The 23716-nt window shown below is 44.2% G+C and overlaps 1 protein-coding gene across 3 annotated transcripts in view; it reads right to left on the reverse strand.

Moving 5' to 3' along the window:
* Window positions 1-1984: 1984 nt before the first annotated feature.
* Window positions 1985-23716, reverse strand: part of TRAPPC9 (trafficking protein particle complex subunit 9) — a 410909-nt gene continuing 389177 nt past the window's right edge. For all 3 annotated transcript variants that reach the window (XM_070748345.1, XM_070748348.1, XM_070748347.1), the window contains exons 22-23: window positions 6998-7221; window positions 1985-2608 (exon numbers count right to left, since the gene is read on the reverse strand). In XM_070748345.1, coding sequence (XP_070604446.1) covers window positions 2429-2608; window positions 6998-7221 — 404 coding nt within the window. In that variant the 3' untranslated portion in view covers window positions 1985-2428. The remainder of the gene's footprint in view (window positions 2609-6997; window positions 7222-23716) is intronic.

The following is a 23716-nucleotide window of genomic DNA, read 5'->3' on the forward strand; positions in this document are numbered from 1 at the left end:
AGAATTATCTTTTGCCACCACAGTCTTACGTTTGGACTACTTTTATATCTGTATGTATGTATGTATGTATGTATGTATGTATGTATGTATGCATGCATGCATGCATGCATGCATGCATACAGCGTTAGGCTACAAGCCAGAATCTAAATTGCTCTCACTGCCGTGGCTCATAGGTTCTTGCGGGACCAGCGCAATTTTGCTGCTGCACCTGTGGAGGTAGCAAAATTGTGCCTGTGTTTTGGTGAGGTTTTACCTGCGATTCCGTGAACGATTTTACTATCTCTAGAGGTGCAGTAGCAAAATCGCGCTGGTCCCGCAAGAACTTATCAGCCGCGGTGGCGAATGCAATTTAACGTTCCAGCTCGTAGCCCACCGCTGTATATATGTATGTATTATATGAATGTGAGATGAATGACTCAGGAGAAGAAGAGGAGCCTCTTCTTGATGTTAGGATTCGCAGGGCCTCTAGGAGGCATGAGTGGTTACTCAGGAGGAGGCTTACTTGTGAGTAGCACTGCTGGATATTAAGCCATGCCCTCAGGCTATTTAAGGGGGAGTCACATGATGTTTTGACGCAGAGAACAATGCAGTTCATTTCAGAAAATCTTGTTCCAACTTGTGTCTTCAGTTTGTGTTTAAAAGAACCACATTCATGGCTGCAGTAATTAGCTCTGGGTTTCCAGCCAACCTCTGTAAGTTTACGCTACGGAACCTTGCTTCAATCTGGCAATTACTGTTGTGTTTATTCCTGGGACTCTGGCCAGATGATACTTTATAATCAGTGCAGGAAAGCCTTTGCTAGAATTTACCTTCTTTTGAAAACACTCAAACTGCAAACCTTTAGTTGTTAATTTGGTTTTGTGCATCTTATTTTGGGGGATTTGACACTGGGACAGAACAGTATGTATGTATGTATGTATGTATGTATGTATGTATGTATGTATGTTTGTGTGTGTGTGTGTGTGTGTATATGTCTGTACATATACACATATACATACATACATATATACATACATATACAGTGGGAGGAAAAGTATTTAGTCAGACACCAATTGTGTAAGTTCTCCCGCTTAAAAAGATGAGAGAGGCCTGTAATTGACATCATAGGTAGACTTCAATCATGAGAGACAATATGAGAAAACACATCCAGAAAATCACATTGTCTGATTTTTAACGAATTTATTTTGAAGAAAATCGGACCAGAATATCTCCGGGACCGCCTTCTGCCGCACGAATCCCAGCAACCAGTCAGGTCCCACAGAGTCGGCCTTCTCCGGGTCCCATTGACTAAACAATGTCATCTGGCGGGACCCAGAGGAAGAGCCTTCTCTGTGGTGGCCCCGACCCACTGGAACCAGCTCTCCCCAGAGATTAGGATTGCCCCCACTCTCCTTGCCTTTCGTAAACTCTTTAAAACCCACCTCTGCCGTCAGGCATGGGGGAACTGAGACATCTTCCCCAGGCCTATATAGTTTATGTATGGTATGTTGTGTGCATGTTTTTTAAATTATGGCTTTTTAACTTTGTAGTATTAGATTTGTATTGTATATTGTTTTCTATTGCTGCTGTGAGCTGCCCCGAGTCTGGGGAGAGGGGCAGCATACAAATTTAAATAATAATAATAATAATAATAATAATAATAATAATAATAATAATAACTTACACAATTGGTGTCTGACTAAATACTTCCCCCCCCCAGTATATGGATTGATCAATTTTCAATCACATTTGGCCAATAAAGAATTCTATTCTATCTTTTCTATTCAAGAATTGTACTTAAATCCAATTCTGAGAGCTGAATAAACTTGGCCAGAGTAGGAAAAAAGATGACTTCCACCTCCTATACAGTTTAGAATTTTTTTAAAAGTTTAAGAGATTCCAGAACGCTCAAAAGAACAAACATAATGTTTTAAAAATTGCAGGGCTTACGTTATAACTTTATAGACAAGCAATGATGCAATTAATTTGAGGATTATTTCAGAAGTCAGTTGATAGTCCAGTGTTGTTCTTTAATAATGAAACATATTTCTTTAAAAAAAAATCAGAGATCATCTTGTAAACCATTGTGAATGAAGAAAATCCAGTTCCTCGGTATATAACCTTTTCTTAAACCAGCAAAAGCGACAGTCCAGTTACAATTAGCTACTTCCAGGTAGTACTTAAACATGCTTCTCTCCAAGGTATGTGGACAACTTGGAGTAAAAAGTAAGAGAGACAGAGGCGAACCCAAGGCCAGCCTTGCTGACCAAGGAGGTGATTGCTACTTTAGACCAGGAGGTTCCAACCTTGGCAACTTTAAGATTTGTGGACTTCAATTCCCAGAGTGCCTCAGCCAACTAAGCTGGCTGAGGAACTCTGGGAGTTGAAGTCCACAAGTCTTAAAGTTGCCAAGGATGGATGCCCCCTGCCCTAGACTATGCATTGGCATTTACAACTTGGTCTGGATCACAGAGTGCACCGCCCGGAGGTGAATGCTGGGCAGGCATAACCAGGAAGGGGGAAACTCCTTGCTTGCGTTGCCTTCGTGAAACTTGATGTTCAAGTAAAAGTCACCCGTGCAGAGGAACAGAAGCGCGCCAACGCACATGGAGTTCTCGGTTGGCTTAACCTGAAAGAAAAGGATGGGAGAGTTTGAACAGAATCAGACAAGACAAAATACAGTGGTCCTTCTACTTACGAACTTAATTCGTTCCGTGACCAGGTTCTTGTTGTGGTTAGCTCTGGCCCAGCTCCTGCCCCAAGGACTGTGGATGTGGGGGAGACATCCACATGCTGCAGGCCTGTTTTGCCCCCAGTGGAATCTGATGATGAAGGCTCCTCTGACCAAGAAGACATGAGTGACAGGGAGGAGGAGAGTGTGGCAGACAGCTCAGAAGGAGATCAATTATCTAGCTCCTCCTTGGATTCGGAACAAGAGTTAATGATACAGCCATGCATGCGGAGAGCGATGCATAGGCAACAACAACTGAGAGATTATTATCAAAGAAAATGAGGCCACCTGTGGTTGGGTGGGGCTGTGGTCATTAGTGAGGCTGCTATAAAGAGCAGCCTGTGGGTTTGGCCATTGTGGAGGATTATCTGATCGTTGTGTTTCGTGACTGCTTTACTGACTTTGACCTTTTGTGTGCTGATTTTTCCCCGCTTTGAAACTAAACCAGAGCAAAGTGTGTTTCACTTTGTGAAAGAAGAAGGAATGTGAATTGCCTCACAGCTGCAAGCTAAGTATCACAGAACTGATAAGGGACTTGTATAAATTACCAGTTTGTTTGGAGACCAGTGCTCTTTGCTACACCAAAAGAGGGCTTGGTTTATGTGAATTTTCATTATAAAGAACATTGTTTTGAATTTTCAAACATGTGTGTGTCTGAAATTTGTACCTGTGAATTTTTGGGAGGAGTCTACCAGACAGCCCGACAGAACAGTTCTTAAGTAGAAAAGTTTGTAAGTAGAAGCAATTTTTCCCATAGGAATCAATGTAAAAGCAAATAATGCGTGCAAACCCATTAGACTCACGAGGGAGGGCACGCACCTGACATGGTATTCCTTTCCGAGCAATTGAGTAATGGTCTGAGACTAAGGGGCTTAGAAGTGTTGCCTTTGTCATGGTCAGACCATTTTCTACTACGGCTTGACTTCCTGGCTCCAATCCTCCCCCGCAGGGAGGCGGAACCAATGAAGATGTTCCGCCCCAGGCGCCTGATGGACCCAGAGGGCTTTCAGACGGCGCTTGGGGTTATTCCAGAGGCACTCGTCCACAGTTCGGCGGAGTCTCTCGCGGAGGCCTGGAACAGGGCTGCGGCGGGGGCTCTTGACCGGATTGCACCTTTGCGACCTCTCCGTGGCGCTAGACCCCGTAGAGCCCCATGGTTCAACGAGGAGCTCCGGGAGTTGAAACGCCAAAAGAGACGTCTAGAGAAGCGATGGAGGAAGAGTAGGTCTGAATCCGATCGAACACTTGTAAGAGCTTTTATTAAGACTTACAAAGTGGCGCTCAAGGCGGCAAGATGCGCGTACCATGCCGCCTTGATTGCATCAGCGGAATCCCGCCCGGCCGCTCTGTTTAGGGTGACCCGCTCCCTTCTCAACCAGGGGGGAGTTGGGGAGCCCTTACAGAGTAGTGCCGAGGATTTTAACACGTTTTTCGCTGATAAAGTCGCTCGGATCCGGGCCGATCTCGACTCCAATTGTATAACAGAGTCGACTGACAATGAGTCAGTCGAGGTGACTGGGGCACGTACTTGTCCACCTGTCTGGGAAGAGTTTGATCTGGTGTCACCTGATGAAGTGGACAAGGTCATTGGAGCTGTGAGTTCCGCCACCTGTTTACTGGATCCGTGTCCCTCCTGGTTGGTTTCGGCCAGCAGGGAGGTGACGCGGAGCTGGGCCCAGGAGATTACCAACGCTTCCTTGGGGAGGGGAGTTTTTCCATCTCTCTATAAAGAAGCTCTCGTGCGCCCCCTCCTCAAGAAGCCCTCCCTGGACCCAGCTGTGCTTAACAACTATCGTCCAGTCTCCAACCTTCCCTTTATGGGGAAGGTTGTCGAGAAGGTGGTGGCGCTCCAGCTCCAGCGGTCCTTGGAAGAAGCCGATTATCTAGGTCCCCAGCAGTCGGGTTTCAGGCCCGGTTACAGCACGGAAACCGCTTTGGTCGCGTTGATGGATGATCTCTGGCGGGCCCGGGACAGGGGTTTATCCTCTGTCCTGGTGCTCCTTGACCTCTCAGCGGCTTTCGATACCATCGACCATGGTATCCTTCTGCGCCGGCTGGAGGGGTTGGGGGTGGGAGGCACTGTTCTTCAGTGGTTCTCCTCCTACCTCTCTGGCCGGTCACAGTCGGTGTTAGTGGGGGGTCAGAGGTCGACTCCTAGGTTTCTCCCTTGTGGGGTGCCTCAGGGGTCGGTCCTCTCCCCCCTGCTATTCAACATCTACATGAAACCGCTGGGCGAGATCATCCAAGGACATAGGGTGAGGTATCATCAATATGCGGATGATACCCAGCTCTACATCTCCACCCCATGCCCAGTCAACGAAGCGGCGGAAGTGATGTGCCGGTGCCTGGAGGCTGTTGGGGCCTGGATGGGTATCAACAGACTCAAGCTCAACCCGGATAAGACGGAGTGGGTTTTGCCTCCCAAGGACAATTCCATCTGTCCGTCCATTACCCTGGGGGGGGGAATTATTGACCCCCTCAGAGAGGGTCCGCAACTTGGGCGTCCTCCTTGATCCACAGCTCACATTAGAAAAACATCTCTCAGCTGTGGCGAGGGGGGCGTTTGCCCAGGTTCGCCTGGTGCACCAGTTGCGGCCCTATCTGGACCGGGACTCACTGCTCACAGTCACTCATGCCCTCATCACCTCGAGGTTCGACTACTGTAATGCTCTCTACATGGGGCTACCCTTGAAAAGTGTTCGGAAACTTCAGATCGTGCAGAATGCAGCTGCGAGAGCAGTCATGGGCTTACCTAGGTATGCCCATGTTTCTCCTTCACTCCGCAGTCTGCATTGGCTGCCGATCAATTTCCGGTCACAATTCAAAGTGTTGGTTATGATCTTTAAAGCCCTTCATGGCACTGGACCAGAATATCTCCGAGACCGCCTACTGCCGCACAAATCCCAGCGACCGATTAGGTCCCACAGAGTGGGCCTTCTCCGGGTCCCGTCAACTAAACAATGTCGGTTGGCGGGCCCCAGGGGAAGAGCCTTCTCTGTGGCGGCACCGGCCCTCTGGAACCAACTCCCCCCGGAGATTAGGATTGCCCCTACTCTTCCTGCCTTCCGTAAACTCCTTAAAACCCACCTTTGTCGTCAGGCATGGGAGAATTGAAACATCTCCCCCTGGGCATGTTTAATTTATATATGGTATGCGTGTGTGTATGTCTGTTAGTATATGGGGTCTTTTAAATCTTTAAACTTTTTAAAAATTGTTGGATTATTTATGATTTGTTGTTACATGTTGTGAGCCGCCCCGAGTCTTCGGAGAGGGGCGGCATACAAATCGAATAAATAATAATAATAATAATAATAATAATAATTAGGAAAGAAATAAAAGCTTGGAATTCGGGTGGGAGGAGGAGGAAGAAGAAGAGGAGGAGGACAGTCGCTGTCCAGAGCAAAGAGAGTATTTCTTTTCTCTTGGCTCTGGCAGAGGTTTATTCCCTCTCCAAGCGCCCAGAGAAAGGAAAATGCTCAATTCTCTTTGGGCTGCCAAAGCCTCCTTAAGCGCCACCGAAAGGCTCCTCTGGCAGCCCAGGAAAGCTCCAGATGACCGGGATTAAAGGGGGAATGGCAGGAAACTAGCTGGGCCTTTGTGCTGCTCTCAGATTTCCTGGGAAATTTTTCGAGTTCAAGTTCTTAAGTAGAAAAGATTTCTTAAGAAGAGGCAAAAAAATCTTGAACACTTGGTTCTTATCAAGAAAAGTTCTTAAGTAAAGGTACCACTGTATAGGAATCACATACATGTGTGTGTGTGTGTGTTTAGTTTCTCCATTTTAGGATTAAAAAAAGGGTTCATGTTCCTGGTTTAGAAGATCTTTTCCAAGAGACTCCAAGAATTGAGACTTTTCTACTTAAGAACCTGGTCATGGAACGAATTAAGTTCATAAACAGAGGTACCACTGTACTTTGTTAATTTTGTTAGTAGTGTAAAACATTCTGGTGCTATAGACAGTGGAGGATAATGTAACCAAGCAAGCAAGCAACCAAACAAATCCATGCTGTTTTTAAACAGTGAAATTCCAAAGTTCTTTCAAAGAAATTGTTTAATAAAACTCCCCAACTCTGGACACTTTCAAGAGGAGATTGGGTTGCCATTTGGCTGGGGTGCTGTAGGATTTCCCGCTCAGTCAGGGGGTTGGACTTGATGACCTGCATGGTCCCTTTCAACTCTAACAATAATAAATAAATAAATAAAATAAATAAAACATCACAAAATGCCATGGGATGTTTATTTCTCTTAACGTTTTAAAGACAGAATAAATACGATCCAGCACGGACTTACTGTATCGATAAAAAAGGTGTTGGAGCCAACGAAAGTGATGCCGTCTTGGAGATCGTAATTGTGGACGCCGTTCTGATAATCTTGGTAAGGGATCACAGTGAGGGAGAAGGGGCCGACGTTGTGCTTGCTCCAATTGGTCAGCTTCACTTCGAGCTTCACGGGATCCCCAACGGGGCAGTCGGCTACAATATCCGAGTCACAGGGTTTTCCTTCCACCAACACATCTGGTAAGGCAAAAAAAAAAAAAGGGGGGGGGAGGGTGAATACGTTTTGCTTCGAGGATGCGAAATCCTAAATGAATAGAAAATAGAATGGAATCATAAAATATGGTAGAATAGAATAGAAAATAGAATAGAATAGAAAATAGAATAGAATAGAAAATAGAATAGAATAGAATAGAAAATAGAATAGAATAGAATAGAAAATAGAATAGAATAGAATAGAAAATAGAATAGAGAATAGAATAGAAAATAAAATAGGATAAATAGAAAATAGAATAGAATAGAAAATAGAATAGAATAGAAAATAGAATAGAATAGAATAGAAAATAGAATAGAATAGAATAGAAAATAGAATAGAAAATAGAATAGAATAGAATAGAACTGGCCGTCCGAGAAAAGCGGGACTTTTTGAAAGCAACACAGGATGCGGAAAAAATTCCTAAAATGCAGGACTGTCCCACCAAAAGCGGGACGTCTGGTCACCTTATTCTTAACAGAAAACATCTGAATTCACCTCGGCATTTGTGATGTATTTCCCCCCTCCCCTCTTTTGATATTGTTAACATTGGTATTGTTTAACGGGTGAAGAATCCGCAAGAATCTAAACAAACTGATGGGCAAATCACAACATATATACACTGCCTGATGGAAATGCAATTGTTAATTGAATGGCGGGATGTTCATTTTAATCTTGATTAGATAGCAAACTGCAATTAATTCAATTTAGTATTCATTAGTTAAAAAAATGTAAAGGTGTTGCCAGCGGGGATGACATTTTAAAATACATACTCTTTTTAAAAAAAAATAAAATGATAAGCTCTCCCTGAGTGACACAAAAGAGTTAACACTTTCAAAACCTCGTCAACAGACCCAGCAGCAAAAAGGTCCAAAACATTACATTTCGGTAGATTAATTTAGCAATAACAAGACTCAAATCAACCGGGTCAACTTTTTTCATTTATCTCATCACATTCTTGCTTCGACCTCTCCTCTCTTGTTATTTTTAGGAAGCATTTTAGCTAAACCTAATATTTTGTCACTGTCACAACTCTTCCTGTGTTTGTGCATAACAAATCACCACAAAGATCTCACCACAGTTTGACACACACACACACACACACCGAAAATTGCTCCTATTCATGCCAGTCGTCCACTTTCCAGAAATAAAATGAGAGGGCCGTTTGAATAGAAAACTTTATGTCCAGAGACAAGAAAATATTGGAAAAAAATAAATAATTGGTTGTGTCAAATAACAAATACAAAAATAGAATATACGCCAGAGTTTTGTCTACTGGGCATTATGAGAGGTACCTATTCTAAAAATGTAAAATATTTAAGCTTGCATATTACAACAGCTGCAAGGATGGTATTTGCACAGAACTGGAAAAATCCGCAAATACCTGAAGACAATGAGATCATCAAGAAAATATACGACTGTGCAGAGATGGACAGATTGACAATGGAACTTAATAATCGAAAAGAATCGGATTATTATGAAACCTAGGACAAAATGGTACCAATGGACAAAAAAAAAGAAACTTAAAATGAAATAAAATATTAAAAAATTTAAAAGCAATTAAAAGACAATATTGATAGGAATGTATATATGATGTAGATTCATCTGTAAATAGGATCATGTACTTTTTTTAAAAAAATGGAAAAACTTAATAAATATATATTCAAAAGAATAGAAAACTTTTACGGCTCTTTTGAGGGCTGCCAATGAAGCTTTCCTTTGTTCACGTGTTCGACACGTTTCCAGCTTCTCTTTCCGGCCAAAGTAAATTTTCCAGTTCTCTTGGCAAATCAGGGCAGGGATAATTAGCAATCACACACATAGAAACATAGAAGACTGACGGCAGAAAAAGACCTCCTGGTCCATCTAGTCTGCCTTTATACTATTTCCTGTATTTTATCTTAGAATGGATATATGTTTATCCCAGGCATGTTTAAATTCAGTTACTATGGATTTATCTACCATGTCTGCTGGAAGTTTGTTCCAAGGATCTACTACTCTTTCAGTAAAATAATATTTTCTAATGTTGCTTTTGATCTTTCCCCCAACTAACTTCAGATTGTGCCCCCTTGTTCTTGGGTTCACTTTCCTATTAAAAACACTATCCCAGCGACCAGTTAGGTCCCACAGAGTTGGCCTTCTGTGGGTCCCGTGGACTAAGCAATGTCGTTTGGCGGGACCCAGGAGAAGAGCCTTCTCTGTGGCGGCCCCGACCCTCTGGAACCAGCTCCCCCCAGATATCAGAGTTGCCCCCACCCTCCTTGCCTTTCGCAAGCTCCTTAAAAGCCACCTCTGTCGTCAGGCATGGGGGAATTGAAATTTCCCTTCCCCCTAGGCTGATAGAATTTATACATGGTATGCTTGTACGTATGAGTGGCTATTTAAATTGGGGTTTTTAAGATTATTTTTAATATTAGATTTGTTTACCTTGTCTTTTTATATTGTTGTTAGCCGCCCCGAGTCTTCGGAGAGGGAAGGCATACAAATCTAATAAATACAAATACAAATACTTCCCTCCTGAACCTTATTTAACCCTTTAACGTATTTAAATGTTTCGATCATGTCCCCCCTTTCCCTTCTGTCCTCCAGACTATGCAGATTGAGTTCATGAAGTCTTTCCTGATACTTTTTATGCTTAAGACCTTCCACCATTCTTGTAGCCTGTCTTTGGACCTGTTCCATTTGATCCATATCTTTTTATAGGTGAGGTCTCCAGAACTGAACACAGTATTCCAAATGGGGTCTCAACAGCGCTCTATACAGCAGGATCACAATCTCCCTTTTCCTGCTTGTTATACCTCTAGCTATGCAGCCAAGCATTCTACTCGCTTTCCCTACCGCCTGACTGCACTGTTCACCCATTTTGAAACTGTCAGAGATCACTACCCCTAAATAGAAATTTAGATGGTAAGAGATATTGACAAAATTGAACGGGTTCAAAGACGGGCTACAAGAATGGTGGAAGGTCTTAAGCATAAAACGTATCAGGAAAGACTTAATGAACTCAATCTGTATAGTCTGGAGGACAGAAGGAAAGGGGGGGACATGATCGAAACATTTAAATATATTAAAGGGTTAAATAAGGTCCAGGAGGGAAGTGTTTTTAATAGGAAAGTGAACACAAGAACAAGGGGACACAATCTGAAGTTAGTTGGGGGAAAGATCAAAAGCAACATGAGAAAATATTATTTTACTGAAAGAGTAGTAGATCCTTGGAACAAACTTCCAGCAGACGTGGTTGGTAAATCCACAGTAACTGAATTTAAACATGCCTGGGATAAACATAGATCCATCCTAAGATCAAATACAGAAAATAGTATAAGGGCAGACTAGATGGACCATGAGGTCTTTTTCTGCCGTCAGACTTCTATGTTTCTATGTTTCTATATGTTTCGCTGGTCTTCAATCCTTACATTCTATCCGCAATGGGGAACTCCAATGAAGAGTAAACTCACTCGCTTTCTCTTTTCATCCAGTGGTGTTCCACACCTCCTCTCTATGTGCCCGTGGAAAGCCCCCAATCTCTTCTCCAATTAAAATGCAAAGGTTCATAAGACAGAAACTTCAGATGGGAGAAATCGATTTCATCTTTCCGGCAGCCAATTAGTCTACGGTTGATTTAAGGTTTGTGTGCATAGAGAGATTAATTATTTCCCGAATGCAAAACCTAACCTGGCACCAATCCAATAGGCATAAAGGCAGCTTTTCCCTGTCAATCAGCCCTGTTTGCAGAGGTACGGAGGAGGTAGCCGATTACAGGGAAACTCCCCTTAAACAGATGCTCACCTTAACCAAGAAACTGTTTTGGTTTCGGGTCCCTCACTAACACAGGAATGGTTGGACGGCGTTGGGCAGAGCTCATTTAACATTTTTGTTTAAGAACATAAGAACATAAGAAGAGCCCTGCTGAATCAGGCCAAAGCCCATCGAGTCCAGCATTCTGTGTCACACAGTGGCCCACCAATTGTCCATGGGGATCTTGAGCAGAAAGAGAAGGCAAGACCCTCCCTTTCCCTTCACCCCCAACAAATGGGACCCAAGGGAACCCTGTCTGCCTCAACCAACATAGAGGCAGCACATGGACATCCGTTTCAATAACCACCGATACACTTGGCATCCATGAATCTGTCTAATGCTGCCTTGAAGCTGTCAAGTCTGACAGCTGTCACGACCTTTTCTGGAAGTGAATTCCATCAACCAAGGACCCTCTGGGTGAAGAAATATTTCCCTTGATTTGTCCTCAGTTTCTTCCCTATGAACTTTATTTATTTATTTATTATTTATTTTATTTATTATTTATATTTGTATGCCGCCCCTCTCCGCGGACTCCGCGGACTTTAGGGATTGCACCCGCGTCCTAGTATTGTGTTATAGAGAAAAGGATTTTTCTCTATCCACCTTTTCCATCCCATGCATGATTTTATACACTTCGATCAAGTCCCCGCTTAAACGCCGTCTTTCAAGGCTGAAGAGACCAAGGCTTTGCAACCTGGTTTCATAAGGGAGGGGCTCCATTTCCTTCATCATTCTTGTTGCCCTTTTTTGCACCTTTTCCAGTTCCATTATATCCTTCTTGAGGTGCGGTGACCAGAACTGTACACAGTACTCCAAGTGTGGTCTCACCATCGATTTGTACAGAGGCAATACAACACTTACCGACTTATTTTCGATTCCCTTTCTAATCATGCCAAGCATGGAATTTGCTTTTTCTACTGCTGCTGCGCCGTCGGTTGACATCTTCATTGAGCTGTCCACCAAAACCCCAAGATCCGTTTCTTGGGTTGTCTCAGAAAGTTTGGTCCCCATCAGTTGGTAGGTATAATTGGGGTTCTTTGTCCCAATGTGCATAACTTTTCACTTGTTTAGGTTAAAATGCATTTGTCACTTTGCAAAAGGGTAAAGTCCTTGGAGGTCTTATAATCCAAATCCCTGCTTAGGCACTATACCTCTTCAGACAAAGGGTGTCCAATGTTTTCTTAAAAACCTCCAGTGTTGGAGCATTCACAACCTCTGGAGGCAATTCATTCTACTGATGAATTGTTCTCACTGTCAGGAATTTCTCCTTAGTTCTAAGTTGCTTCTCTCCTTGTTTAGTTTCCACCATTGTTTATTCTCCTGTCTTCAGGTGCTTTAGAGATTCGTTTAACTCCCTCTTTTTTGTTGCAATTATTTCTCCATAAGGCGTAGCAAAAACTGCATACATTGAGAATACAGTGGTACCTCTATCTACAAACGCCTCTACTTACAAACTTTTCTAGATAAGAACCGGGTGTTCAAGATTTTTTTGCCTCTTCTCAAGAACCATTTTCCACTTACAAACCAGAGTCTCCAAAACTGTAACCAGAAAAGGCCGGGAGAAGCCTCCGTGGGGCCTCTCTAGGAATCTCCTGGGAGGAAACAGGGCCGGAAAAGGTGGGGAGAAGCCTCCATGGGGCCTCTCTAGGAATCTCCTGGGAGGAAACAGGGCCGGAAAAGGTGGGGAGAAGCCTCCATGGGGCTTCTCTAGGAATCTCCTGGGAGAAAACAGGGCCGGAAAAGGTGGGGAGAAGCCTCCATGGGGCCTCTCTAGGAATCTCCTGGGAGGAAACAGGGCCAGAAAATGCGGGGAGAAGCCTCCATGGGGCTTCTCTAGGAATCTCCTGGGAGGAAACAGGGCCGGAAAAGGTGGGGAGAAGCCTCCATGGGGCCTGTCTAGGAATCTCCTGGGAGGAGACAGGGCCGGAAAAGGTGAAGAGAAGCCTCCGTGGGGCCTGTCTAGGAATCTCTTGGAAGGAATCAGGGCTGGAAAAAGCATGGAGAAGCCTCCATGGGGCCTCTCTAGGAATCTCCGGGGAGAAAACAGGGCCTCCACCCTCCCTGTGGTTTCCCCAATTGCACACATTATTTGCTTTTCCATTGATTCCTATGAGAAAAATTGCTTCTTCTTACAAACTTTTCTACTTAAGAACCTGGTCACTGGAACAAATTATGTTCGTAAGTAGAGGTACCAGGAAAATTCCCGTCCTTCTCTCTTTCTCTTTCTCTCTCTCTCTCTCACACACATACACCGCTATAAAAAATCTGAAGCGCCTGTCAGCTTCTTGTTTCGGCTTCACTAAGCAGGAGGTTGGATAAAATTTCCCTCCCGCTGCTGAACCACCCCAGTCTGTGCTGGGTTTTTGTTAATCAAAGGAGGCTGGGCATTATTGCTGGGTATCTGAGTCCCTTCCGATATTCTTGCACCATTGTTTTCCCTTTTAATCTTCCCAGCCCACGTCCTCTTTCATTGGCCAACACCAGATTTGGCACCGCTTTGGATCTTGTTTGTTTATTTTTATTTATTTTGTCTAGTACACAACAATACACAATGAAGATAATAGAGGACACCTTCGAGGAAATAAAATTAGAGAAAGAATAGAAGAGAGAGTATAGGATAAAATAAATTGATGAGAGAATAGAAGAAAGATATAGGGATAGAAGAGAACATATAGGAGATATAGGAGAGACAATAGGACAGGGGACGGAAGGCACTCTAGTGTACTTATGCACTCCCCTTACTGACCTCTTAGGAATCTGGAGAGGTCAACCATGGGCAGTCTAAGGGTAAATTGTTGGGGGTTAGAGCCTTACATGGTAGTGGACCAGAATACCTCCGGAACCGCCTTCTACCGCAAAAATCCTAGCGGCCGATAAGGTCCCACAGAGTTGGCCTTCTCCGGGTCCTGTCGACCAAACAATGTCGTTTGGCAGGCCCCAGAGGAAGAACCTTCTCTGTGGCGGCCCCGGCCCTCTGGAATCAACTCCCCCCGAAGATTAGAAAGACCCCCACCCTCCTTGTCTTTCGCAAATTACTGAAGACCCACCTATATCGCCAGGCATGGGGGAACTGAGACACCTCCCCAAAGCTTTTATATTTTATGTTTTGGTTTGTATGTGTTGCATGGTTTTTAATTGTTGGAGTTTTATATATCTTTCTCTGCGGAGTCTGCGGAGAGGGGCGGCATACAAATCCAATAAATAAATAAATAATATTAGATTTGTTGCAATGTTATATTGTCTTTGATTGTTGTTGTGAGCCGCCCCGAGTCTTAGGAGAGGGGCGGCATACAAATCTAATAAATTATTATTATTATTATTATTATTATTATTATTATTATTATTATGATGATGATGATACTACGGAGTCTGGTAATAAGCGCACTAGAGTGCCTTCCGTCCCCTATCCTATAGTCTCTCCTATATCTCGTATTTCTTCTCTACTGTATCCTCTATAACTTTCATTGTGTATTCTTATGTATTGGACAGAATAAATAAATAAATAAATAAAAATAAATAAATAAATGGGTCTTAGGTCATGAAAAAGGCCGGAGAGGTTAGGCAGGTCCTTCCAAACAAAACAGATTCCCAAAAGCCAAACTCTCTCTTATCCTCAGATGCATCACGCACAAATGCCAAATGGCCGTTGAGTGACAGCTGAGCCTCCTATTGACATGTCTATTATTTGCGGTGAATCTATGCCATGCGTTTCAAAAGCTTGGCCGTCCGACTCTCTGACTCACGTTTTAAAATTGGAAGTTTCCATTCGCTAGTAATAAAAATGCATGCAGACACTTAAGGCAAAACAGTAATTTTTCGGACAGCGAGAGACAAGGCAAATCAAATCGCCTGCAATCCCTGCCATCATAAACAAAGCAGCATGCGGTTGGTTGGTTTGTTTAGGAAATTTATACGGCCACTTATTGGCTCACGGGGACTGTAGTGGTTTACAAGCAATAAAAGCACAGTATAGAAAATTAAAACACACACACACAATAATTCTCCAACCACTGGCGACAACTACGACAAATACTACCGCTAGACAATTAACAACTATGTCCCTTCTGAACTGATTTTACTGTTGTTCATAAGATCAAACACCATAACATCCTTCCTTTTAGTGACTACTTCACCTTCAACAACTACAACACAAAAGCACATAATAGAAACAAACTAAATGTAAATCGCTCTAAACTTGGCTGCAGAAAATATGACTTCAGCAACAGAGTGATCAATGCCTGGAATTCACGACCTGACTCTGTTGTTTTTTCAGGTAACCCCAAAATCTTCAACCTTAGTCACAATTCAAAGTGTTGGTTATGACCTATAAAGCCCTTCATGGCATCGGACCAGAATATCTCCGGGACCGTCTTCTGCCGCACGAATCCTAGTGACCAGTTAGGTCCCACAGAGTTGGCCTCCTCCGGGTCCTGTCAACTAAACAATGTCGTTTGGCGGGACCCAGGGGAAGAGCCTTCTCTGTGGCGGCCCTAACCCTCTGGAACCAACTCCCCTCAGATATCAGTGTTGCCCCCACCCTCCTTGCCTTTCGTAAGCTTCTTAAAACCCACCTCTGTCGTCAGGCATGGGGGAATTGAGATATTCCCTTCCCCCTAGGCTTATAAAATTTATGCATGGTATGTCTGTAGGTATGATTGGTTCCTTAAATTGGGTTTTTTTAAATTACTTTAATATTAGATTTGTTTATATTGTCTTTCTACTGTTGTTAGCCGCCCCGAGTCTGCGGAGAGGGGCGGCATACAAATCAAATCAAATCAAATCAAATCAGATAGATAGATAGATAGATAGTCTACTGTTGACCTCTCCCGTTTTCTAAGAGATCAGTAAGAGGTGTGCATAAGCGCATTATTGTGCCTACTGCCCCTGTCCTTCTGTCTTATTGTCCTTTTTTATCACTTCTTTATGTCTTGTTATGTTAATACAAACTATAACTCTATACTTGTTTGACAAATACAATACAATAAAAATAAAAAAATCAAACAACCAAGCAAGCAACTTGGTGGGTTCTGTCACCCTCGGGTCCTCAGGCCCGCTGGTGAAACCCAAGTCTTGAGGGCCTTACGAAAGACTATCAAAGCGGGAACCAGTCTAATACAGTGATACCTTGTCTTACAAACTTAATTGGTTCCAGGACGAGGTTCTTAAGGTGAAAGGTTTGTAAGGCGAAACAATGTTTCCCATAGGAATCAATGGAAAAGCGATTAATGCGTGCGAGCCCAAAATTCACCCCTTTTGCCAGCCGAAGCGCCCGTTTTTGCGCTGCTGGGATTCCCCTGAGGCTCCCCTCCATGGGAAACCCCACCTCCGGACTTCTGTGTTTTTGCGATGCTGCAGGGGAATCCCAGCATCGCAAAAACGAGCGCTTCGCTGGCAACGGAAGTCCGGAGGTGGGGTTTCCCAGCGAAGGGAGCATCAGTGAAATTGCAGCATCGCAAAAACACTGATGTCCTCGAAACCCCACCTCCGGACCTCTCTGTTTTTGCGATGCTGCGATTTCACTGAGGCTCCCCTCGCTGGGAAACCCCACCTCCGGACTTCCGTTGCCAGCAAAGCGCCCATTTTTGCGCTGCTGGGATTCCCCTGCAGCATCACAAAAACACAGAAGTCCAGAGGTGGGGTTTCCCATGGAGGGGAGCCTCAGGGAAATCCCAGCAGCGCAAAAACGGGCGCTTCGCTGGCAATGGAAGTCCGGAGGCGGGGCATCCCAGCAGCGGTGGTGGGTTTGTAAGATGAAAATAGTTTGTAAGAAGAGGCAAAAAAAATCTTAAACCCCGGGTTTGTATCTCGAAAAGTTTGTATGACGAGGCGTTTGTAAGACGAGGTATCACTGTATATACCCTGTTTCCCCGATAGTAAGACACCCCCGATTGTAAGACGTATCGGGGGTTTCAGGGGGGTCGGCTAATATAAGCCATACCCCGAAAGTAAGACATATGTCTTACTTTCGGGGAAACACAGGGGTATTGCCGGGGGGGGGGAGCCCGATAACGTCGCTTCCAAGCTCCCCGCGTGCCCCTCGCCTTCGCCTCGCCGTGGCGCCACCGCCTCTTCCCTGGCTTGGCAAAGCGAAGGATGGCGCTAGTCCGAAGCGAGCCGAGCGGGCGGTGGCTTGCAGTGAAGGCACTCGTCCCAGCAATCGAGTCCTGCTGAGGCTCGGCTGCAAGCGACCAGAGCTGCGCCCTCCTTCGCCCGCCTCCTTTCCAGCAGGCAGGTGGGGCTGCCCAACTGCGCAGAGCGGCTCCTCCCCTCCAGACACACGCTTCCCCGACACGCGTCTGTGGCTCCACGCGTGCACGCCGCTTGGAGCCCTGAGGTTGAACTTGGAAAAGGGCTCATGAGGCTCCTGTCCCGCGGCTGCCCTTCTGGACTCTGGGGAGATGCCTTCAGGAACGCGACCCTTTCAATTTTTTCCCAATGTAAGACATACCCCGAAAGTAAGACGTAGTGGGGCTTTTGGGGGTAAAAAGAAAGTAAGACACTGTCTTACTTTCGGGGAAACACGGTATATATATATGCAACAATAAAAAACAATGCACTTGAAATTAAACTTCAACCGATGGAAGAGGGAGCAGGCAGAGCAAAATCACTGTTATTCATTAAAGGGTATGCGTTAAAGCCAATTCACTCTAAAATAAAATGGTTTTTCGTTTCCACTCCAATGAAGAATGAAGACACACAACACTTAGCATTGTACCATCTGGATGAAAACTGATCATCGTTGCTGTTCTGGAAACTTCAACTGCGCATGGCAATCAAGATGCAACTCTTCAGAGATTGCAGAGAGCAAAACAAGAAGGGAAATATTTTTAAAAATCCATCCCCTGACATAATAATGATTTAAAAAAAAAAGAATGCCAGACTTGCCCACAAGAAAGAATTCATCTCGGCATTCCTAAAACAGATGTTTACTAAACACACACAAAAATAATAGAAACATAGAAGACTGATGGCAGAAAAAGACCTCATGGTCCATCTAGTCTGCCCTTATACTATTTTCTGTATTTTATCTTACAATGGATATATGTTTATCCCAGGCAAGTTTAAATTCAATTACTGTGGATTTACCAACCACGTCTGCTGGAAGTTTGTTCCAAGGATCTACTACTCTTTCAGTGAAATAATATTTTCTCACTTTGCTTTTGATCTTTCCCCCAACTAACTTCAGATTGTGTCCCTTTGTTCTTGTGTTCACTTTCCTATTAAAAACACTTCCCTCCTGAACCTTATTTAACCCTTTAACATATTTAAATGTTTCGATCATGTCCCCCCTTTTCCTTCTGTCCTCCAGACCAGTGTTTTTCAACCAGTGTGCCGTGGCACACTAGTGTGCCGCGAGACATGGTCAGGTGTGCCGCGAAGCTGAGCAAGAGAGAAAGAGAGAGAGTGAAAGAAAGAAAGAAAGAGAGAGAGAGAAAGAAAGAAAGAGAGAGAGAAAGAAAGCAAGAGAGAGAGAAAGAAAGCAAGAGAGAGAGAAAGAGAGGGAGGGAAGGAGGGAGAGAGAAAGTGAGCAAAAAAGAGAGGAAGGAAGGAAGAGAGAAAGAAAGAGGGATGGAGAGAGGAAGGAAGGGAGAGAAAGAGGGAGAGAAATAGTGAAAGGGAGGAAGAGAGAGAGAGAGAATTTTTTTGTCCAAACTTTTTTTATCCCCCCCATTGCCCCCCCCGTTCAACGTGCCCCATGATTTTGTATATGTAAAAAATGTGCCGCAGCTCAAAAAAGGTTGAAAATCACTGCTCCAGACTATACAGATTGAGTTCATGAAGTCTTTCCTGATACGTTTTAAGCTTAAGACCTTCCACCATTCTTGTAGCCCGTCTTTGGACCTGTTCAATTTTGTCAATATCTTTTTGTAGGTGAGGTCTCCAGAACTGAACACAGTAATGATGTAATCCTCCAATATATCCTCGTTTGAAATAAAGAGGAATCTGGCTGACAGAACTCTCTTAAAAATAAATTAAAAAAGGCCAATCAAGACAGAAACCAGGGTGCATGAAAGTGTTGCGTATATTCTGAATATAAAACCAGAAGAAAACTCTTGGCACTACACACATTCCCGCAAACCTCAAAACTAATTTGTTGAACAGTCCAGTTGCTTTCATAATCCTTTTTGGCTTCCTAATCTCCAGTAACTTTCCCATTCATTAACATCATTTTAAAATTGAATTAGTGGGAAGGGGAAGGACGTAGGCAGATGAGAAAGGGAAAAGGAAGGAAGGGAAGGGAGAAGGGAGAGAAAGAGAGGAAGGGAGGTGGGGATGGGAATAGGGAGGAAGGAAAGAAGGGGAGAAGGAGGGAAAGGAAGGAAGGGGAGGAAGGAAGGGAGGAAGGAAAGAAGGAGGGAGGGGAGGAGGGAGAAAAGAAGGAGGGAGAAAGTGATTGGAATAGAGAGGGGAAAAAGAAGGGGAGAGAGAGGAAGAAAGGAAGGCAGGAGGGAGGGAGGGAGGGAGGGGATGAGGGAAAAAGGAAGGAGGGAGAAAGGGATGGGAACAAGAAGGAAAGAAAGAAGAGGAGAGGGAGGGAGGGAAAAAGGAAGGAAGGAAGGAAGGAAGGAAGGAAGGAGGACTGGGAACAGGGAGGAAGGAAAGAAAGGGAGATAGAAGGAGGGGAAGAAGGAGAAAGGGATGGGAACAGGGAGGTAGGAAAGGGGAGGAAGGAAGGAAAGAAGGAGGGAGAAAGGAAGGAGGGAGGGAGAATGATGGGAATAGGGAGGAAAGAAAGAAGGGGAGAAAGAGGGAGAAAGGAAGGAAGGAAGGGGGAGGGGAGGAGGGAAAAGGAAGGAGGGACAAAGGGATGGGAACAGGAAGGAAAGAAAGAAGGGGAGAGGGAGGAAAGAAGGAAGAAGAAAAGGGGGAGGGAGGGATGGGATCAGGGAGGAAGGAAAGAAGGTGAGAGGGAAGGCTCAAACTCAACCCGGATAAGACGGAGTGGCTGTGGGTTCTGCCTCCCAAGGACAATTCCATCTGTCCGTCCATAACCCTGTGGGTGGAATTATTGATCCCCTCGGAGAGGGTCCGCAACTTGGGTGTCCTCCTCGATCCACAGCTCACATTAGAGAAACATCTTTCAGCTGTGGCGAGGGGGGCATTTGCCCAGGTTCGCCTGGTGCACCAGTTTCGGCCCTATCTGGACCGGGACTCATTGCTCACAGTCACTCATGCCCTCATCACCTCGAGGTTCGACTAATGTAATGCTCTCTACATGGGGCTACCTTTGAAAAGTGTTCGGAAACTTCAGATCATGCAGAATGCAGCTGCAAGAGCAGTCATGGGCTTCCCAAGGTATGCCCATGTTACACCAACACTCCGCAGTCTGCATTGGTTGCCGATCAATTTCCGGTCACAATTCAAAGTGTTGGTTATGACCTATAAAGCCCTTCATGGCATCGGACCAGAATATGTCCGGGACCGCCTTCTGCCGCACGAATCCCAGCAACTGGTTAGGTCCCACAGAGTTGGCCTTCTCTGGGTCCCGTCGACTAAACAATGTCATTTGGCGGGACCCAGGAGAAGAGCCTTCTTTGGGGCGGCCCCGACCCTCTGGAACCAGCTCCCCCCGGAGATTAGAATTGCCCCCACCCTCCTTGCCTTTCGTAAAGTTCTTAAGACCCATCTCTGCCGTCAGGCATGGGGGAACTGAGACATCTGCCCCGGGCCTATACAGTTTATACATGGTATGTTTGTGTGTATGTTTGCTTTTAATAATGGGGTTTTTAGTGTTTTTTAAATTATTAGATTTGTTCTTACATTGTTTTTGTTATTGTTGTGAGACGCCCCGAGTCTACGGAGAGGGGCGGAATACAAATCTAATAAATAATAATAAATAATAATAATAAGGAAGAAGAGAGGGAGGGAGAGGTAGAGGGGGAAAGGAAGGGAGGGAGGGAGGTTGGGTCCAACATATTTTGATTTATAGTTTTCTTCCAAATTATTTCAAAAGCAAAAATTTGGGCAAATCCCCCAGGATACGGTGAGTTCTAGTTTCACCTTAAGACACGAAAGCTGCCTGCGGCATGGAAGACCTTAAAGGTTGGTGGGGCGATTTTAAGAAGAAGTGCTCTGCCCCTGAATTGCAGACACAATATATGAAAAGAAAATGAAGAAATTTGGCACAGCAAAAGTTGAGATTTCAGAAAGAAAACGCCTAGTAAAAACAGGGCAAGGTAGGAAGGAAAAACTGTGGATGGCACAACAATAAGACTTGGCAACAAGAGATTAGAGCAGAAAGGTTTTTCATCTATAATGGAAGCGTTTTAGCAACTGACAATTAACTTCTTGCCAAAACCTTATGTTAGTGGTTGTGGAGGAATATGTTGGGGGAGTGTGTGGTTTGTGTGTTTGTGTGTGTATATAGCCAGGCAAAGATTCTACTCAGTTCCATATGAAGAAGATTGGGCATTTGAGTCATTTGGTTTGCTTTAGATGAGATGTAGGTCCCTTCCAACTCTAGAAGAGAGAGAGAGAAAGGGAGGGAGGGAGAGAAAGAAAGAGAGAGAGAGAGAAAGAGAGATAGAGATAGAAAGAGACAAAAAGAGAGAGGCAGAAAGAGAGAGGAAGAGACAGAGAGAGAAAGAAAGGGAGAGAGACGGAGAGAGAAGGGAGAGAGGAGGAGGGAGGGAGAAACAGAGAGAGAGAGAGAAAAAGAGAAAGAAAGAAAGAAAGAAAGGGAGGGACAGAAAGAAAAAAGAAAGAAAGAAAGAAAGAAAGAGAAAGGGGGAGAGAGAGACAGAGATAAGAGAGAGAGGACAGAGAGAAACAGAAAGAAAGAGACAGAGAGAGAGAGAAAGGGAGTGAGAGAAAGAAAGAAAGGAAGGGAGGGAGGGAAGGAGGGCAAGACAGAAAGGGGGGAGAGTGACAGAGAGAGATGGGAGAGTGAGAGATGGAGGGAAAAAAAGAAAGAGAGTGACAAAAAGAGAGATAAAGAAAGGGAGGGAGAGAGAAATGAGTGAGTGAGTGAGTGAGTGAGTGAATAATATGTAGTTCTACATTGGAGAAAAACTACGACATAACTATGGTTAGTTTAAATAAAGGCGACTGGTTAGTTAAATGTAAGATCCTGAGTTTAGCAATCCGCAATAGCAAACAAACAAGACTTAGTACACACTATGAATTAATATTTAGATATTAAACATTTAAGCTAGTATGTGTTCTTTTTCTTTCCAAATTTCCAGAGTGGAGTGTTTTCATATTCGTATCATGGTCTTGGGACTCTTTGGTTGCTGAGAATCTGTTAAGATTGTCCAGAATTACAGCTCGGGGAAAACTGTGCCAGGATCGCCCGGTGGCTTTGCACCTCCTGCGGTTGGACAATCCGATTGTGGCTTTCATTATGACGACCACATACAGGCATTCTTCACCACTATCGATATTAAAATCATATTTTTAAAGCAACGTTTAACTTTTATTTCGCTCTCTGGGATTGCACAATTTATTTCCCCGTTTCTTCTAACTGTTCCATCTGGGCTTGGCCAAAAGGCTGACCGACGTCCTTTTCGGGACATTTGGGAGGTACAAACAGTCCTCGAGTTAGAACACTTTGCATAACTCAAAGTTACGGCACTGAAAAAAGTGATGGATGATCATTTTTCACACTTATAACCATTGCAGAATCCCCGTGGTCACAGGATTTACATTCAGATGTTACCAGTAGCGGGTTGCAGCCGGTACGGGGCAATACGGCATCCCGGTAGCAAAAACGGAGCTGCCCGTGCAGCTACAGCTGACTGGCGGGCAGGTGCACATGTCGGTGGGAGATTCGTCTTCTGCACATGCGCTGGAAGCAACATCCCATATGAGGACACACCCGCGACCGAGATTTCTGCGATTATCCACATGCGCGGTGTTGTGCCTGGCTACTGCTAGCCATCCACGAACCCAGAAGCAATATATCTATTTACATATTAGGAAGTAATTCTAATTTATTCTTTGCACCTTGGTCTCGAATTCTACTAACCACATGTCCTCTTACCTTGTACCTTGTGTTTTTAATAGGAAAGTGAACACAAGAACAAGGGGGCACAATCTGAGGTTAATTGGGGGAAAGATAAGAAGCAACGGGAGAAAATATTATTTTACTGAAAGAGTAGTAGATGCTTGGAACAAATTTCCAGCAGACATGGTTGGTAAATCCGCAGTAACTGAATTTAAACATGCCTGGGATATATCTTAGGATATATCCATCCTAAGATAAAATACAGGAAATAGTATAAGGGCAGAGTAGATGAACCATGAGGTCTTTTTCTGCCGTCAGACTTCTATGTTTCTACGTCCCATCGTCCCATCAGTTCACGCAGATTAGTTTCATTGGCTGAATTCATCCTCTTATCCATAAACTCAAACTGAATATGATCCACCATGTACCGATACCAATTTTGTATTGTCCATTTTGTTGCATCCTTCCAGCCTAGGACAATTACCGCCCGAGCACTTTCTATCGATGCTTCTTTTATTTCTCTAAATTCTCCCATATCATTCCTTTTGACTAATACCGCCATTTCCTTTGTAATTTTCCATCGTATATTTAAATTTATTTATTTATTTATTTATTTATTTATTTATTTTATTTTATTTGATTTGTATGCCACCCACCTCTGTGGACTCGGGGAGGCTAACGACAGTGATAAAAACAGCATGTAACAATCCAATACTAAAACAACTAAAAAACCCTTATTA

The sequence above is a fragment of the Erythrolamprus reginae genome, chromosome 3, assembly GCF_031021105.1.
Source record: "Erythrolamprus reginae isolate rEryReg1 chromosome 3, rEryReg1.hap1, whole genome shotgun sequence".
Taxonomy (NCBI): domain Eukaryota; kingdom Metazoa; phylum Chordata; class Lepidosauria; order Squamata; family Dipsadidae; genus Erythrolamprus; species Erythrolamprus reginae.